At 40.3% G+C, this 19,463-nt stretch overlaps 1 protein-coding gene across 1 annotated transcript; it reads left to right on the top strand.

Annotated features, from left to right (window-relative positions):
• Window positions 1-12: 12 nt before the first annotated feature.
• Window positions 13-18,310, top strand: mospd2 (motile sperm domain containing 2). The gene is made up of 15 exons (XM_030427668.1): window positions 13-357; window positions 455-512; window positions 951-1,106; window positions 2,095-2,181; window positions 2,349-2,503; window positions 3,860-3,920; window positions 4,085-4,123; window positions 4,216-4,340; window positions 4,799-4,975; window positions 9,500-9,618; window positions 14,501-14,594; window positions 15,571-15,667; window positions 16,209-16,329; window positions 16,500-16,602; window positions 17,765-18,310. The coding sequence occupies exons 1-15, from the start codon at window positions 325-327 to the stop codon at window positions 17,915-17,917; spliced, it is 1,578 nt and encodes a 525-aa protein (XP_030283528.1). The 5' UTR covers window positions 13-324; the 3' UTR covers window positions 17,918-18,310.
• Window positions 18,311-19,463: the final 1,153 nt, after the last annotated feature.

Genomic DNA, 19,463 nt, shown 5'->3' with positions numbered 1-19,463 from the left:
TTGTGGGTGAGAGCTGGTAAACAGTGGTGAGTTGACGACATTAGGAGAAAGTGCTAAGCTCGCTTGTCATTTTTGAACGAATCAAGTTATGTGAATGATTAGATAAACGCCTCTGTTTTTAATCTTGAACATAAGCCAACACTCCCAATGCTAATGTCGGTTCAAACAAACAACAAACGGAGAGGTGTGGCCACGGCTGGAACCAAAATGGCATCGCCGGGACGTCAGTTTCACAGTTCGCACTGATTCCTCCAGCTAAACGTTAGCTTAACTAGCTAGCTCAACAAGGAACTATCAGAGAAGGGAACTCGGGCACAGTTGAATATGGCTGAAATTGAACACCACGAAGGAGCGCAGGTATTGTTAACTACCGTTAGAGTGCATTTGAGCTATTTGTATACGTTTATATGTCGAAACGAAAGACATGTCTAACCGGAGCGAACTCTTTTGACAGGATCTTGAGAAGAAAATTGAGGAGACGAGACAGAGATTTAAGAATGAGTTCCTCCAAGGTAACAGTTATTTTGAATAAGCTGAATTTAACTTTCTCCATGAGCAGTCACTTCCTTTTGCATTTATTTTGTGTTACCATCAGCCGGGTACATTCAGGTATTGTAGCTTAGCTGTGCACTTGTTACAGCGAGCCGTTACTTTACTTTGGCAATGTGATGTCATCATGACCTAAATGCTGAGAGCCCAGATAAGCTCCAGCAGATAACTAGCTAGCTTTAGCTCTGTTTTGCCACATGTACTAGTTTAGACTAATGCAGCCTGTGTGGGTACAATGTTATTGCCTCCGGGTGGAGCTTATTTGAATCTGCAGCTCAATATGATTTTTGAGGCTTTAACAATGTGTCTTTAAAAGTCAGTGGTTGAACTTGAAAGTGATACTTGACCTCTTTGAATTTGAACTCCATGTGATTCGGCCTTTGTGTCATGTTTGTTTACAGATTCAACAGATAAATATGACTCCAGAGATGTGGAGAGGCTTCAACAGGATGACGCTATCGTGGAAGGCTACCTGACTTGGAGACTTTATGTTGTTGATGATGCCTTGAAAATGATTGATGAGAGTTTTCAGTGGAGGAAAGAGTTTGGTGTGAATGGTAGGAAGTCACGCTGACCGTTAATTTCCCCTTGCCCAAAAGTAGGGCTGGACTTCCTATATGACACTAACTGATACCAAACAATATTTTATTTAAAATTTCTTACGTTATTAAGCTGTTTTTTATTTATTTAATGATGCCAAAATGTGCAAATGTTAAATATTGTTAAAACAGAACATTGCCTAAATAAAATGTAGGTTTAATTCATGAACAGACGCTAAGTTAACAAGATGATTCTGTTTTGTAAATGTTCAGTACAGGCAAGAGTTCAATATCCAGTCTACCTAAAAGCAGAAATGACATTGGTGTATTCAGAGGTTTGCAAGCTTACGCCACAGATCAGTAGTTGTCTTTGTGCTGCTCTGGGATGAACCCAAAACAGAGTGTCATTGTGTGGTAAATACCCATTTCTCCATGCATGTGCTACCCTTGAGGACAATACCTAGTGTTCCTGTTTCCTGAGGAATTTTATGATACTGTTTGTTAGTCTTTAATCCAACAAATTCAATTTGTCAAACAGTTGTTTCTAGAAAACTTGATTTATTCAAGTCATTAGTATCCGTGGGCCATATGTTGTGAGTTCTTTTTTTTTCAGTTTCTTGACCTGGATTGATGACAAGTTTGTTATTTACTATCAACTCAAGCGGTTTCAGGTTTTAGGGGAACAGGGATCCTCAGCAGATTCTGTATTGTATAGCTTTAAAGTTATGGTTAATCACACTTAGGTTTTATACAGTTGCGACTGCTGTTGACCAATTTTATTTGTGCTGATGGTGACTCATCTCCAGAAATAGAGCAGGATGGTCTCGCTTAGTGTTGCTAAGACATCATGAAAATTCATACAGTCAGAAAAGAAAAAGTAATTCAAGATTTTTTTAATTCCATTTTAGAAGTTTATTTAAGGTTTAAACCAGTCTGTAGAAATCTGGATGGACCCTACAAGGCTAATAGTTTACAGTTTAATTGTGTGTGTGCATGTGTATTTTAGATATCACTGAGAGCACCATTCCCAGATGGATGTTCGAGACTGGTGCTGTCTTCCTCCACGGCTATGACAAAGAGGGCAACAAGCTCTGTATGTACATCCTCTATTACTATTGTACGAAGTCTAATTTTATGCAGTTTTATACACTATCAGAGATGTATGCTGCATTAAAAGAGTAAATCTCTCACTGAAATTCTGTAACACACAAAACTACTAATACATTTTTAATAATAATTTTCTCTGTTTACTTTGTTTAGTCTGGTTCAAAGTAAAGCTGCACGTGAAGGATGCAAAAACAATATTGGACAAGAAGAAGTACGTTGCCTTCTGGCTGGAGCGGTATGCAAAGAAAGAACCTGGGATGCCACTCACCGTGGTGTTTGACATGTCAGAGTCCGGCCTCAGCAATATAGTAAGTCCTTGATGATGGTGTTTAAAAGGAAACACATCACTTCCTTTTTTGTTTGTGTGTCGTTCTATAATCTAAGTTTGATTTTGGCTTTTAATATTCACATCTAAGCAGCTGGAAACAGAGTCTCTACTTGTTTTTTCTTTAATTATTCATATATATAAAATATTCAAACCAAATGTCAAAATAGCTGGTGATCAATTTAATGACAAAAAAACTGATTAATCATTGCCGCTCTAGTTATATCCAGGTCTCCAGTATAATTTTTTTTGCATTTTCTTTCTCTCTTTGTTAAATAAGCTCACTCTAATGTCACAAAGAGAGCGTTTCCTGGCTGTGTCTGTCACTTAGATGCTGTGTAGTATCCTCACATTTCTTGCCGTTTGAGCTGTGGTTTTGCAGGGACTGATGCTCCTCAATGGTTTTACACTTTGGAGATTAAAGTAACCTTTAAATCCCATTGGTCAAATCGAGTGGACTGTCTTAATCCGCAAGACTCACTGTGTGTCACAGGCATTAGCTCCTTGATGAAGCTCTCTGTCAGCCAGGGTGTTTCATTGGCTAGGCTCTCTCCTGGAGAAATGGTTCAATTAAATACAAATAAACCAACATAAGCAAGGCAAAGGGGGATAAATAACTGTGCAACTCGAATATGAAATGAGTAGATTAGAAAATCATACTGGAAAGCAGCCTTATGGAGGCTTGTTGAACCACAGTACAGGCTGGTGCAACGGTAGCCAGTGTGATCCCATTAAGGCCGGGGAGTGAGTCTCCTGCATAGCAATAAGGCTTCTAGCCAATTATGGAACCTAGCCAGGGAAACAGGGGCTCTATCTATTGACGTATCGGCTGATGTCTGATGATTGTGATTAACGTAAAGCAGTAAGAAAATAAGCATTTATCATTTTCCAGAGAAAAAAAAGGCGAGATTTGTTAGCCATGCATGATTTTTGTAGCACACTGAACTAAAATTACCTGATTGAATACGAGCCCGGTTGTTACGTATGTGGAGAAGATACATTCAAGTCTTCAACTTGTTTTTATGAAGATCGCTGCCTTGAAATGATAAACACTGTTAGATGTAGGTGGTGCAATCAAATGGTGGCAAACAGCAATTTAAAAACATGGCGAGATAACATCCTCAGGTCGTTTGAGGGGGATTGAGTGAGTAGTCATTGAGAGGAGCTTATAATGAATTTTCATGTTCTGTGAAGTAGGTCACCACAGATCTAGAAGTGGTTAAGAGTGAACAAACATTCTCCCTGTTGAAACCCATAAAGTGTCTTTTATAGCTGAGGGGAGCTTTGATTGTGTGGTTCTACTGTTTACGTCAGTGTTTTTTCCCACTTTGTGTTTCAGGACATGGAGTTCGTCAAGTACGTTATCAACTGCTTCAAAGTGTATTATCCTAAGTTTTTATGTAAGTCCCAAACAGACGTTGTTATAAAAGCATAACAAATATTAATACACATTCACTTATCTTTTATTCATAGCTTTATAGATACTTTCATGCTAAATCTGGGATTTTTTTGATTTTTTTGAACATAATACTCATGCACAAACTTCTTCTTTGTATCATTTTAGCCAAAATGATCATCGTGGATATGCCTTGGATCATGAATGGTGAGAATGAGCATGCCCTCTCTAACTGGTACACACAAACTTTCACACAAAGTGTTTCTGACATCTAGAGCATAAACATGTCTCTATTTCAGCTGCGTGGAAGATTGTGAAGTCGTGGTTGGGTCCTGAGGCCATCAGCAAGCTCAAGTTTGCAACCAAATCTGAGATCCAGACGTTCATCGGCCTCGAGTACCTGCCACCTCACATGGGTGGAACGGTATGTTGTTATGTCTTTCTGTATATGAACTCAATCATACAAATGTGCAAAAACATTTTGCAATTTGTGCAAAGTAACTGCATCAGAAGTCTTCTTAGCCCGATAAACAGCTACCTACTCAATGATTAAATCTTCAATATTGAATTATTACTTTGTTTATTGACACTGTCCTTTGTGAAAGAAAGGTTAATCAGGTGTGTCAAGTCACAACTGTTCAGTTGAAAAGAATAAATACTTCATCACTTCGGTATTAAATGGCAAATGATAATCTAAAAAACATCAGTTCTATTATTCATCAGAATTCCCCCTGATTACACTTATCTTATATGTATTCATATGCAAGTCATGGGACTTTGTTTACTCATTGAAGATATTAAATGTGACAGTCTCATCTTAAATTGATGTATATACTTAAAAACTATGCGTTCATTGATATGACTTATCTGGCTACCTTGCAGGACCCCTTCAAATATAGCTACCCACCTCTCCCTGATGATGACTTCCAAACACCCATCTGTGACAACGGACCCATTGTTAGTGAGGACGAGACGGAGAGCAAAGAGGGTGAACTAGAGGGCAAGGATGGACTTGAGTCCAGCTTCAACTCAACTGAGGTTGCTGTAAAACCCAAAAAGGTACATTGTCTTCTGGGTTTGTTTTTAATTATGATCAGTCCTTTCAGAAAGCACGTGTCTTCACTACTTAATCTCTACAATATAAAGCAGAACTGCTCCTTGTGTGTTTTGTAAGGCTCCACAAAGTGTGCAGGGACTTCTTCTTTGATCTTATTGTCCACCTGACTAAAGATTAGTAATTGAGGTATTTGAATAAGATTGGCAAATTAATGTGTTAAAATCAATAGAGTTTACAGTGCTAGTGTTTTTGTTGTCGTCAGTGTAGCTACCCTCAGAGGTGATTGAGGCATGGTCTATTCTGATTCTGGAATTAGTCAAATAAGATGTCCTTTAGTCAGACATTTAGACTGTTTCTCCTTTCACTCACGTTCTTTAAGTTAGGAGCCTGAGATTACCGCATGTAATCAGACCGCTCTGTGGAGACAGCTGTGAATTAAGTGGCAAGTAATGTCCTGATTTCGTTTTTCGTTAAGCTCTTGCTTATTGTCTCTGTGAAGGTGACTCATAACGTCTTTGGCCACAGTTAAATCCCGCCAACAAAGCCAATGCATCACAGCCAGCGCTCTGCCTCTCATCCTCTCAGCTCCTTGTATGGTCCGCAGAGGTTGTAAAATTAGTAATTTAAGCTCTTCCCTGCTGTAGCTAGATTCATATTCCCGCCAAACAGCAGCATGCAGCCCCAGTGGAGCACCGTCACTGAGATGCCCCACAGGCTTCATCTTGAGTATGTCTACAGCGACCGTGAGCCTCCTTCTCACTGTGGTGTCAGGAAATGCTACCTACATGCTGTCAAAGCTGCAGCTTATGTCATATTCTACTCACTCCGTACAGGACCATCCAGCCCTGGCTTCATAATCTTTTTAGCGTCTTTTCTGGCGAGCAGCATGCAGAGAGAGCCTGCAGGGAAATAGACAGAGGGCATCTCAGGATATGCCCGCGATCAGGGAATGACTATTGAAGACTTGTGTGTATGATGTTATTTAGTGTTGCAGCTGTTATTTTCAGATATCTTGTTGTTTTGCTGTCACAGCAGGGAGCTGCAGACTTGGCCTACATTTGATGTGAGGACATAACTGTGCTGTAGTTTAAAGAAACTGTTTCTTGTCGTCTGCTGCCTATAGGACACGGTAGAGAGAGACATAGCTGCGCTGCGTCACCCAAAGCTACTCCCATGAGCCTCCTAAGCCCCAACAAACAAACAGTGCTCCCATTGTTAATAAACACCACATTCGTCATGCACAACAGATTTAGATTCACAAAGCAGAGATATGCAAATCATTCAATTGTTAGCCTCAGTAATAATCTACAGGCACGAGTTCAGAGTTTGTTAATGTTCTTACTGTAAAATACAAACTTGGCTGCAACTCGCACTCACTTATGGTTTATTTTTAGTGCGACTGGCCTAAACTTGTTCATATAACCCTGGAAAAAGGTGCAAAGTTCCCTATTATAGCATTCATAGCTTAAATTGATCTCCAGATACAAAACCCAATTTTGTAACAAGCACTGCAGTCTTCTAAGGTGTTACAAACCAAAACATTTGAGTCAGCTCTGCAGGAAAGGGCAAGATCCTTTTCAGGTTTGCCCGAGAAACTAGTTATGGCCACTTTGTTATGACACATACACAGTGAGTATGTTATGACGGTAAGCGTGGGAAAATGTCTGACTACAAATGCTTTCAAGGGGCTGTTAAGGAATATTAATGGTAAGAGGAAAACAGTTCTCTCTGGTTAACATCAGCCTTGAATTTTAAAGGGAAATAAAGTGACGGTTATTCATGTGGCTTCTGATAATGCCACTGGTTGACGGTTACACACTAATTACAACCAAAGGAAACTTGGAAACTTGACAAACCTCGCCCTTCAGCCTGGCGCACATTCAAGGCTTTCTGTTAGATATTGAGTAAAAACAAATGAAAGCATCTAAAGCAGACACAGTACAAAGAAAGAAAATGTTGAGAGAGGTTAAATGGTTGCATTATATAGTTTTGGGGAAGACATTTTTAATAAAGTGGACAAAGTCATGACTGAATAAACAAACTGACCTTAAAGTACAACACAGTTTCATACTGTTTGACTTTGTTTATATTTGGTGGACCCTGCCACCTTATTAGCTTCAAATAGTGTTCTGGGGACTTTACTCTCCTCTGAGAACAGCTTATTTAATCAGTTATGGGGAAAAAATGTATTCAGTTTATATAATTACCTCATAAAGATTGTTCTTCCCCAAAACTACATATTGCCCCTTTTAAAAATGAAAGCTTATGTGAAATTTGTAGTTGTCATAACAGGTTAATTGATGTGTTTTAAATCTTCAGCACTCCTGCTTGCAAAGTGAAGTCGCTTCATCAGACATCATGAATTAGACTTTGCTACCGGTTCCCCGTGCTGTGACTAAACCCGCAGCACTTCGTTAATATAGCAGCCTCTCAGCACTTTGAGCCAGTCTGAACGCATTCCACGTTACTTGTGCTCATCTCTCTGCTGCTTGCCCAAATAAACAAGACTCCCCACCTCTCCCCACCCATCCCCTGCCACCACCCATCCCCACCTGAATTCCAATGGGTTCCATGCAGCACTGCGCTGACAACCTGATAAGCTAATTGCCTCTCTCTCTGTTTTGAAACAAGGGCTGGTGGTGGTAAGGCAGTGTTAAGATCACACCCCATCTCACACACGGAGCTCAGAGTCCGGAAGATTTCTACGGGCTGGAAAGGCAGGTGTACTCAGGAGACTCCAAAATTATAGTGAGCGCACCTCCCTCCCAGTCGACCGATGTCATCACCGCCCCTTGACCTGCCCTGGATCCTCACATTTCAATTTAATCCTCCTAAATTGTATTGCACTGTGTAAAGATCACAACATTTCTGACGTTGTTCTCAAGGGATGTAGGCTATATAATGTAGCCTAGCTTTTGCACAATATCATGTAAACACTGAACCAAGCGAGACACATTTCACATTATTATCAGCTCGAGCAGAAAGAGCTAGTACTGTCACTACTGCTTTAACAGTCTTATCTTCTAACCTCAGATTAAAAACAACTAATTACCATTTTAATATTGTAGATTAAGTTATTAACCCCTCAGCACTACATCTTTGACACACTTGCCGTTTGAGGGAATTTTAAACAAAAGCCCTCTGTGCCTTGTCCTGTAAGATTATCCTTTACCAGGTCTGTGACTCTGGAGGGTGCTAAATATGTATCTTGTTTTTTATGTGCTTTATATAACCAGTAGACACTCCTTTTTAATGAGCATTTCACTAGTCCTTCCATTTAGGAACATTTCAATGATGATCTTCAGTGAATGTTTTTTCAATGCCTTTGAATCTCATATCTTACACAGAATGTGTAGAAATCATGGTCAAGTTTACTAATTTTAGATGTTTTTTTTTTTATGATCTATTTTATTTCTTTGTGCATGGTAATTATAGTGCAGTTGATCTGATTTAATCAATTTGTTTCATAAAATTAATTTGTTTTGTCCTTTTTTGTAATCTAAAATGACATTTTGGATGAATTGATAGGGCAAAACCAGAGCCAATGATTTTCGCTAAAACACTGTAATTTTGACTATTAAAAACTGCCTACTATTTCAAAGTTTTGTTGTATTCAATACTCAAACATGTTTTGCTGTTTTTTCTACCCCCATTATTACCTAATTGTGTTGAGCTTTCTATTCAAAATGACTAATAAATAGAGACATTTCAGCAGCTGATTATCTCTTGATGTCTTCATTGTGGCAGTTGCATGACAGTCGGCCATTTAATTAAGATGACATGTTATGTTGCTTATCACAGCAAATGACACACTTCCCCTCTGAGTCACAAATGTTCCCATCACATGCGGAGTCCGTTCACCTTTGCCCCCCTTCCTCCCACGATGTGTTCACTCTCCCCATCTGTCTTATCACAATGCGTGGCAACAGAAACACAGTGAAAGCATCCATTTACCCAGCTCACGTGCTTTATTTTATAATATACATCACTTAATGCAGACGTTTCACAATTTCTATCCTGTCAGCTGTTGTATGGTCTTCTGATCCGTCTGCTGATGATTTGGGTCAAAGTTTGGGGATGTGAAGCAAAACACTCCCTGATTGAGGAATACTATGATGATTTGTCTGTCTGGTTGAACTGCTTTGGTTCGTGGTTCTTTGTTTTGTCAAGAGTCATGAATTTGTGGGTTACTTAGGTTGTGTCCTCAAATGGCAATGTTGCTTGTTCTGTAATCCTTCTGTGAACAAAGGTCAGGAGTCGTCACGGGAGTTCTCGGTACAAGGAAAAAATTAAATTTTCAAGGAAGATCCTATTTTGATAACATAACCCTTTACCCTTATTTCACAAGAACCATTTATTCATCATTACTGATTACTGTTGAGAGCTTCATTAACTGATAGCTTTTTCCGCATGAAGGGCAAGGGTCAACACATTTCATTTCCAGTGAAGGAGCCAGATAAGGGTCGATAATTACACTATCAGTAGTCTGACTTTCTTTTCTAATTAAGTGCTCTTTGTTGTTCCAGGTGAATTTCCTGGAAGACAGTTTGAGGGCAGAGGACAATGATAAAACAGACACAAACGCCAGGATCAAAGGAGCCAGGAAGCCACTGACCACCTTCAAAGGGCATCTGCTGGATGTTAGGTAGGTTACAGCTGACTGTGGTCACATTGTCTTGCAGACAAGACCCTTGTCCCCTAAAGGGTCCCTCGTAAAGCAAGTGTTTTATTTACACAAGATGTTTACCTGACTGTGCATCACAAACATTTATGGGGCCATGCAAATTTACGTGTGCGTACAACCTCCCCTTTTTCTGTTGGTTTGTCAATCTATTGACAACTTTGTCCGGTCTGCAATATCTCCACAACCACTGGATCCAAGCAAATTTTGAACAGAGGATGCATCCTAACGACTTTGGGGATCCTTTGACTTAACTGTAACACCACTAGTGGGCTGACTTGTTCTGATTTTAGTGAAGTGTCTTTAAAACTTTTGCCATCGATTGCGTAAAAACATTGTACAGACATTCATGTTGCCCAGAAGATGAACCCTAATGAGTCAATGAAGTGTCTTGACAATTATTGGATGGATTGCCTCGTAATTTTGTACAGGCATTCATGGTTGGCGGAGGATGTATTGTAATCACTTTGGTGAGCCCCTGACTCTTCACCCATCATTGCCATCAGGTCAAAACTTCAGTCATGGCTAAATGATTGCAAACCTACTGACACTCCCATCAGCCTTAGCTGCGCTTTGTTTTAAGTGCTGATTATCAAATGTCAGCTAACATAATATGACACACATGCTAGCCATGGTAATTGTGTCATCATGAACATGTCAACATGCTGACGTTAGCATCTAGCTCAAAGCACCATTGTGCCTGCAATAAAAACAGTGTAGAGCCCTGCATATACTCCCAAACAGGCACGTACACAGATGGCTGCATTTTTTTCACTGATATGCAGGGGTTCTGTGTATACTATTTTTCATGTATGCTTTCCACACATGCTATTCTGTAGATTATTGTGGCATCGTCACAACCAATTGGAGATGCTCACACGGAGCCTCTAGATTGTATAATTTTGTAATTCTTTGGGCACTAACACCTGTAGATTGTTTACTTTGTTCAGAACTAAAGAGGAAAGAAATAAACAAGTTCTTGTCCAGGTTCCTCTTCCCAATGACTTTTTAAAACATAAAATATAACAGCATACAGACCAACAGGTAATCATTGATTGAACAGTTCTGGCAACTGTCATCTTGTGTCATCATCGCTACACGGAACAACATGAAGAAATCCAATTCTGGTGGCAGACAGCAAGTCATGCGGCACTTTAGTGCTTCTCCGGGGTATATTTATGTTCTCTGGTGCCACAAAGAGCGCATGAATTACAAGCATTAGTTGTATTGTTAGACCTGCAAATCTACCTCATGTTGTGAGAAATAACAAGGGGGTTTTATTGTGTCATGCCCTTTTTATGGGCTTCAAAGCACTCCCAAAGTACACAGATTAAGGTTCAAGCTCAACACACTGCTTTGATCAAGGAAAATCCCCGCATGGCGCTCAGATGTGACCATGGTTACCAAATGATTTGAATAAATGCACTCATCAAAGTGCTTCCTGTACAGCTCACAGTCAGCAGATACATCTAAGTTTAGCTTTGGAACTCATCGTAGAACTTGTATCTTCAGTCACCTAGACGATCCGTTAAAAGGGACAGTCTTAGTCCAGTTGTTCAGTCCGGACCAGAGTTCGAGTGACGGTTTTTACAGCAGCCTGAGCAAACTGCAATTGTTCCAATAACATTTTGCCTCCTAGAATCCGGTTCTGATGCCTGAACATGAAGAGAGTACCAATCCAATACCAGTGGGGTTTAACTGTGTCATGCACTTTTTAACTGCCTTATTTCTGACCCTGGATGGACCTCCTTTAACTTAAATAAGTTGGTTGCTGAATACTGGCTACTTGTGCAATGAAAATTGATTAGGTTTCACAAACCTGTATAGGTCACTACTGGGAAGTACCAGTGTCCCGTTTCTAAAAAAATATTTATTTGGTGGAATCGGATCAGTGCATAGGTTCACTCCTGTACTCGTCGGTACTGATTCCTGCATTTTAGGCAGTGTCAGAATTTCAAATTTCTGGTATTAGAACCTGTATCCAGTTGGTTTTGGATGGGCTCACAATCAAGCTTCTTCGCACCGCTTTTAAAGCCTATTCCATTCTCTGCTCCAAAAAATTCTGCCTTGAAAAGACACTCCAAAACTTTTCAGGTGCACTGTGAGATTTATTGTATGATGTTGTAATAACACTGCATTATCCTGGCTAGGTGTACCTAGTGAACTGGTCATTGCGTGTTTGTGTGTTGGGTTGCCATACGTAAAAAGACACATTTTAATTGCCTTGTACATATTGACAAAAATGTTCTCCACACATATTGGCTCAAAGCCCAAAGCCATTATTGATGTGTTTGTATCTTTACAGCCTAATTGATCTGGCCACATGTGGTCAGGAATTAAGGAAGCTACCAATCAATAGTTCAGTGAGAGACAGTGGCCAATGATCAATTGAACTTTAAGGACATGTTTTAATTGAGCATTCATTGGCCTTACAAAGGAGCTTTCGACTTGGAAAGGGGTGTATTGCTAAGGAGTACAGCAGTAACACAATGCTCTGGCTCGTTGTGGGGCAAAAACTTTGTAGTGCATTCACACACTGTATGATACTGCTCCTCGTTCTCATGAATACTGTCCGTTGAGTTCTGTTTTTACAGAGTAGTGGCTTTGATGTGAGGATTTTGACAGCTCTGGGCTGTGAATTATAGTGATAAACAGATTTAAATGAGCCTTAAATGCAATTATGCTTCTGAGCTGTGTTAGCCTTAATTCGAGGCTGTGGGCTTTAGAGGGGAATAGGGGGGCTTTGATCTTGTGTATGCCAAAGGTTTCCAGAGCCCGAAGACTAACTCTGAGCTCCAGCGAGCGCCAAACCCTACAGCTGGTTTACTGGAGGAAAGGGCACATAAAGGCATGAAAAAAAACTATATCTTTGTTCCTAGCAATTTTAGTCCATGACGCATCAATGAGCAGCTTTATACATATGAACCAAATATTATAATCCATTTCCAGGTTTCTTCTTGGCAAAGTTAAAGTCCCCAATGCAATAAATGTTCACTGTTCACTGCAGCTGAATACGTCAAATCACAAACTACTTATAGCCAAGTTACACTGTTGCGTTATTGGTTAGAAGAATCATCAAGTGCACAGCAGCAGCATGCATCAGAGAACGAGGCTATGTGCCTCCAATTTTAGGCCACAGATTTGCTTTGGCTCAAGATTTCACGGCTTTGACGTATGATCACAGCTCTTTTCTGTTCAAAGTCCAACTGAAATGCAACGTGTTCCTTCTTGTAGACAAAATAAGAAGCCAAATTTATGTTTGATGATGCCTGCATTTTTCTTGCATTTATTTGCAACAATAAGATTCGTTCTCCAACTACATGGATAAACGTTTCCATACAGCCAATGTAAGTGCCTCATTTGCAACCATATTTGCACATTGGCGGTGTATCATGGGCAGATGATCACTCCGACTAAACTTGGGCAACATTCAGCTCCACAGCACCAAAGCCACAGCCTTTAAGCAACAAACCACATTAAACTTTCAACTGAAGTTTCCTTCCTGTCTGACTTACAAACTGGAACATGTCTTTCATTGCTTGTTGAATAGAGCTGGTCAGCTGCAGAACATAAAATAGAATGTAAGAAAATTTGCAAATGTCACTGGTCCATTTAGATGATGGTGTGGCATCATTCAAGCCAAATCAGGTGTTGTGTTAAAAATTCTGGTCCATACATTAATTTTCAGTCTGGGTAATGCTGTTAAGCTGCAGGGTTGTTCTAAAAATGTGTAGTGGCGCTGTGGTGAAAAGTTGAACCAGAATCAACTTTGGGAGAAATGAAACCCGGCGTCATGCTGTGATGGCCAATCACATGACCTGCTGGTCAGCAGTATTGTTGTTCAAGCCATTTAAACTAAATATGCAAAATGACACTATAAATATAGCCTTCTGGTTTGCTCAGTGCCTCAAACAACATGCTGCACAAAGATTGCACCAGCAGGGAAGGAGAAATGACACTGAAAGCTCTTTGTGGATGGATACAGCCCCTCTGGAAGAGTTGTTGCTCCCAAGCTGGAAACATTGCGCTATCCAGGCAGAGTTTTACCCGTTGTGTCCTCCCACACCACCGCACAACCCAGTGCTAATGGCCACGACTCCTGATTAGATCTAAATACTGTCTGAATTTGAATACCACTACTAATACACTGTGCTCCTATGACTTGTAAGCCATAGCGCAGTTTGTTTACGTTCTCTCGATGATCCTGCTGAGGCTCAAACACAGACATCAACTTATTTTCCATATGGGTCAAAAATAAGCAGTGCATCAGAGGCTTTGAAAGAGGTTCATACAAATGCAGCAGGAGCTGTGAGAGAAGCTGTCTTGAAATCTATAAACTACAGGATGTTATCTCTCCTATCACTTGGTAAACAGGTCGATCGCCTAATAAATGAATCAGCTAATTATTCAGCTCCTGTATTATTTTGTCAGTTGGTTTTTGGTTTTATGATTAATTGCAAATATGTTTGGTAATATGTACCACAAAAGGCATCTTATCTGCTGGTATGATAAGGGAGTCAACGCAGGTCGTGCATTATTACCTTTCTTATCTGCCTGTCTTGTAGAGAAGGGGAATGGAAGGGGAAGTGTCGCAAGAAAAGCTTGCAAGAGGCACAGAAATTGTAGCACCCCATTTGGTATTAATAAGACACATAGGAGAGAAACAACAAAGCATGCTGGGAATAAAAGCGGAACTCCTGTCTGCATCTAGCGGTTGTATCACTATTGAAGTCCACAAATAGACACTTTATAGCGTAAAATGACTGGGACCTGAGCCTCTGATTTCCGCCCTGGCAGCTCTCTAAAGTAGCTCCTGTTTCTCACTGTTTTTTTTCTCACCCTGCAGCCCTGCAGAGGAGCTCAGCTTTGGTTCAGGGGAGACAGAGAAAAAAAGCCTCATTATCCTGAGCAATGTGACCAAAAATCAAGTGGCCTTCAAGGTGAGTGTAAAGGCACTCACATGCATGTGTCATCTGTTTACAGAACAGCTGCTAATTTGAGCATTCATAGCAGTGGTCTATGTGTCTGCTGTGTTGATTTTCTTTTTAAACAGTATGTTCTATAAAATTACCCAAAAAACACACCATGTTTTGGGGATTTATTATCCACGATTCCATATTAGCAAATCAAATCAAATTGGAAATCAGTTTTATTTATATAGCCCAAAATCACAATCTCATTGCCTCTGTGGGCTTCACAATCTATACAGTGAACAACATCCTTTTTCCTTAGACCCTTGAATCAAGTAAGGAAAAAGTTGTATAATAACAGGAGATGCAGTAGATGCTCCGATACAGAAATCTGATACAAGTAAATTATAAAAAAATAAGTGAAGAATGATGACCAAGGAGGACGACTCAACAGGCTGACATGTTGCCAAGTGGTCTTGCCTCTCCACCGGGGTGACCTGGAAAAGGACATTAGTGCTTAGCCACAGCATAAAGATATGGATTGTTGCTTTCTCATCAACAGGACAGGCATGAACTCTTAATACTGACGTTAAGAGACTCATTGAGACTGAGACCGATCTTACTGAAAAGGTAATAGGAACCGGTGCAAGGACTTGGCAATCGAAGACTGAGGATTAATTAATGTTTAAGCCAAAGACATAAGTTTTAAGTTTGGATTTAAAGTCCTCAACAGAGTCGGAATGTCTAATGTCAGCAGGGAGGTTATTCCAGAGGAATGGGGCAAGATGGGAAAAGGCCCTGCAGCCAAAAACAGCAGAGCCAATTGTGGAGGAGGCTTGGTGTCAATTTAGTAGCCTCGAAACTACTGAAACCAGTGTGGTACCAAATGACATCACAACAACCAGGTGCACTTAAAAGCTTCTAAAAAAACAAGGGAAATTGTGACTGGCTTTAATCCTATTTTCTGCCATTTTACAGTCACACAATGCCCCTTATGTCTTCACAGGTACGAACCACAGCACCTGAGAAGTACAGAGTGAAGCCCAGCAGCAGCAGCTGTGAACCCGGAGCATCAGTAGATATAGTGGTGTCTTTACACGGAGGTACTGCACTTAAGCTCTGCACTCTTCTCCTCTCACAGAAGATACTTCCGAATCTTGAACCTCAGAATAATCAAATGGTCCGGTCTCTTACCTTTCCAACGAGCCACTTTTGCTGTACCTGACATACATATTTCAGGAGTGATAAAAGAATCGTCTTTCCAAAAACAAACCGTCAGACAGTTGACAGCACTGTGCGAGTTAAAACTTTTTGTAGCCTTCAAAGCGTTGAAATGTCAGCTGCAGGTCATGATGTGCCGCATAGAACTCAGAGGAATCAGCACTACCTATTCCAGGGTTTCTTTCTTTCCCCCTTAGCTTTTATGCTGTGGTGGGTTTTTTTTCCTCTGTAATGTCATGTCTAGCACTTAGAGCCCCTCCGTTGCTGTTTCTCAACCAAGTCCGTCAGATACCTTGGTTTAGCAATTTAAATTCTTCTTTCATATTTACTGAAAAATGTAACTCTTCACCTAAAGACTGATAAACAGCAACAACATTGTATTGGCTGCCATAACTTTTTGTTCCTGTTTCATGTTTTGTTCAGGTTCTCAAGCCTCTCCACAGGATAGATTTTTGGTTATGGCTGCCGAGATGGACAATGTTGGATCACAAGAACTTGCGCAGTTCTGGAAAGAAGTACCAAAAAATAAGATCATGGAACACAGGTACCCATCTGTGCTGTCTTATTGAGCCATGCCAGTAAATATGTGAAATAATTTGTACAATATCTGTGATGGTCTGTTGCACCGCAGTTCTCATTACAGCTGTGACGGTGGACTTGTAGGCTTTATACACCCGGACGGCCTCCACTCATTAGATTGTGACTTTCCCACAGATTGCGCTGTCATGTTCTGGAGAGCTCTAAACCCACAGTGAGTCCTCTCAGGGACAGCCCTGTGGAGATGGGGAGCAGTGGACAGCAGGAATTAAGCACAGCGGTGAGTTATGTGGAAGAGAAAGCCTTGTTCCTCTAGAGTGCTTATAATTTTTGAAGGATCATTTAAAATTTTAAAAATACAAATTCAGTCTTTATCTACTGAATCCCATGTTAATGGAAAGTCAAGTGAAGATATGTAGTCCACTCCAGTTCATATCCAGATAAAACACCAAGTCAGTCTGGACCCATCCAACACACTGTGTTATGAAGAAACTATTAAACTAAACTACTGTTTATAAATCCATCTGAGATTTTAAACACACCGATAAGGATGTATTAACAGTTTTTTGTATTTTTACTGCTTAATGTAAAAACACCCACACCCAGACAATGGATGATGACTCAAATTCAACATCATTAAGGACGATATCTGGGTTAAGTGTACAGCATGAGCCACAACTACCTGGTTTCTTAGACTCTTAAAGGAATAGTTCAGCATTTTAGCTTATTTGCTGTCTAGAGAGTTGGATAAGAAAATCAATATAACTCATATCTGTGTTCTAACTGCAGAGCTGGAACAGTGAGGCAGTCAGCCTAGATTATCAAAAATACTGGAAATGAGGGTAAACAGGTTACCTGGCTCTGTGCAATGTCAAGATTGCACAGAGCTTTTCTAACATTTTTAAAGAATAATTGATAATTTGTGGTTTTAGTAGGCATCGCGTGCTGTAACTGTTGCTGTTGTTGTCGAAGTATCTTGACAGACATTAGTTCAAGTGCCCGCCCAGCACTTCAGTGTCTCCTCTCTGCCAATTGACTCAGAACCTCAAGGTGACAACAAGACTCTGCACTTGACTGTTGTTCACCAGGGACAAGTTAAAGCACTCAAGTTCCCTTAAAACCCCCCAAAAAATCATCTTTTCATTTTGGTTTATGTACATAATAAACAAACAAAATAAAACAGAGGTGTATTTTTTAAACTTAGTTAAAGTAGTCACTTCTCCTTGCTTGCAGTCTGTATGTTAAGCAAAGCTACTGCCTCTCTTTTCCAACTCAATACTTCTCACACAGACATGTGACTATTATTTCTCATCTCATTTAACAAATAATGTCAAACTATTCCTTTCAATTAGTGATTGGCTACATGAGGTCTTAATTTTATAAATAAACTGGGTCGGTCAACCTTTTTTTTTTCTTTTTTTTTTTTCTTCCTATCTCACTAGCTCATGCGTGTGATGGCCTGCAACTCCCGACTGGAGCAGAAGCTGAATTCGTGTCTGTGGGTGCAGAAGGTTCTCGTCGGGTTGGTGCTGATCCTGGTGGTGCTGAATGTGCTGTGTCTCTTCCTGCTGGGTACTTCCCAGCAGCCATCCTGACCTGCCACAGCTCCCTCCGCCTGCATGTGTCGACCACAGACAAACAGACGGGCGGCTCCAGCGGGGCCACAGTCGACCACCTGAGGGAAGTTCCTCTGAAACTCTCCCCTCTCTTTCCCCTGTCCTCCTCACCGGCTGCTGTTATGGAGGAGAGAAGGGCTGACTTTAGGGACATGTAAGTTGTGATAGAAGGAGATTGTCTCTTTTCAGACACTTGAGAATAAAAAAAGCAGAGACACTTTTAACAACGTGGCATCAAATCAGTAATGTTATTTTTTAAGACTGATCATGGAAAGGTGTATTTATTGCAGTTATTTTTGTGATCAGAAATGTAAATTTTTTTTATATTGTATAAATCTACAGAATATAAAATAAACAATTTGTCAATTTGCATATATTCTTTTCATTTAACCTGTGAAAACACCAGAGATCCTGAGACGGCAGTCATTTGATTGACAGCTCATTTAAGCAGACACGAGCTTCTGTGCCCACCCTAGATCCTACAAAAACCAATGCATGATTGTGTAGACAAGTGACCCACTCTCACTTCTTTCTCCTCTCTCCTGTGTCTCCTACTTTTATGAATTTTGATCTATGAATATGCAGTTTTTCCCACCTAAGCACTTTTTATTGACTATTTCAAATGCACAAAGTTAATGTAAATAAGGAAATGAAGAACTATAATAAGTTTGTGCTCCTAGTTCTCTCAGGCGGGGGTGGTTTTAGGTATTGAATTGACATTTTTCTCAGAAAAGTGTTAAGTGTCCACACTCAGTGATACAGTTAGCAGTTACAGGTCATCTGCTGGTTAATTGTTGCATTAAAAACTTTAGGTGGGAAAAATAAATAAATAATTCAGTGTGTTCAAACACCTAAAGATTAATGCCAGAAGCACTTACAGAGCTTCAAGTAGCTTGGTTAAAAATTCCAGCATAGGCGCTCCAGGATAACTTTACATACATTTCCAGTAATAAGGACAGGTTGTGTAGCTAAAAAGAACATCTTCTAACCTCTTTTATCTTGAGTCATAGCTGTTTCAGTCACCCAGTTGTGCTGGTTTACATAAGTGCTCGCACTCTTTAATAAACCCTCATTAGTATGGAGGTGTCTAATTGAAAACATTGTGGTGTCTGACCTTACTAAACCTCTTCACACTCAGACCAAGCACCCACAGGAGATCTCTGTCTCCACTATCTCTCCTATTTGTTTTAATTACCCCGACACTGACAAACTAAAAATACCAAAGCAATTACTGGCGAGTGGAAAGACGTGGCACAACCCACTTGTAGCTTAGTAGAAAGCACCGATATCTATAACGAGATCCAGCTCGGAGCAATCAGGATGTAACTGGGTTATTAGATGTGTGCACATAAGGGTTGTCTGGCATCAACATCGGAAGCTTGATCGCAGTAGGTGGCGGCTGCTCGCATGGGAGGGGGTGATTAGAGTGACTCATGTAATAACGAGTCAACTAATCCTGCGTTGATTATGAACACTGGGATGTTTTGGTCACCACAAATTGTTTATTCCCCGAAGATTTGTGCTG

This window comes from Sparus aurata, chromosome 9 (genome assembly GCF_900880675.1).
Source record: "Sparus aurata chromosome 9, fSpaAur1.1, whole genome shotgun sequence".
NCBI classification, from domain to species: domain Eukaryota; kingdom Metazoa; phylum Chordata; class Actinopteri; order Spariformes; family Sparidae; genus Sparus; species Sparus aurata.
Note: the sequence above shows the minus strand (reverse complement) of the source record. Positions and strands in the feature narration are given on the sequence as shown.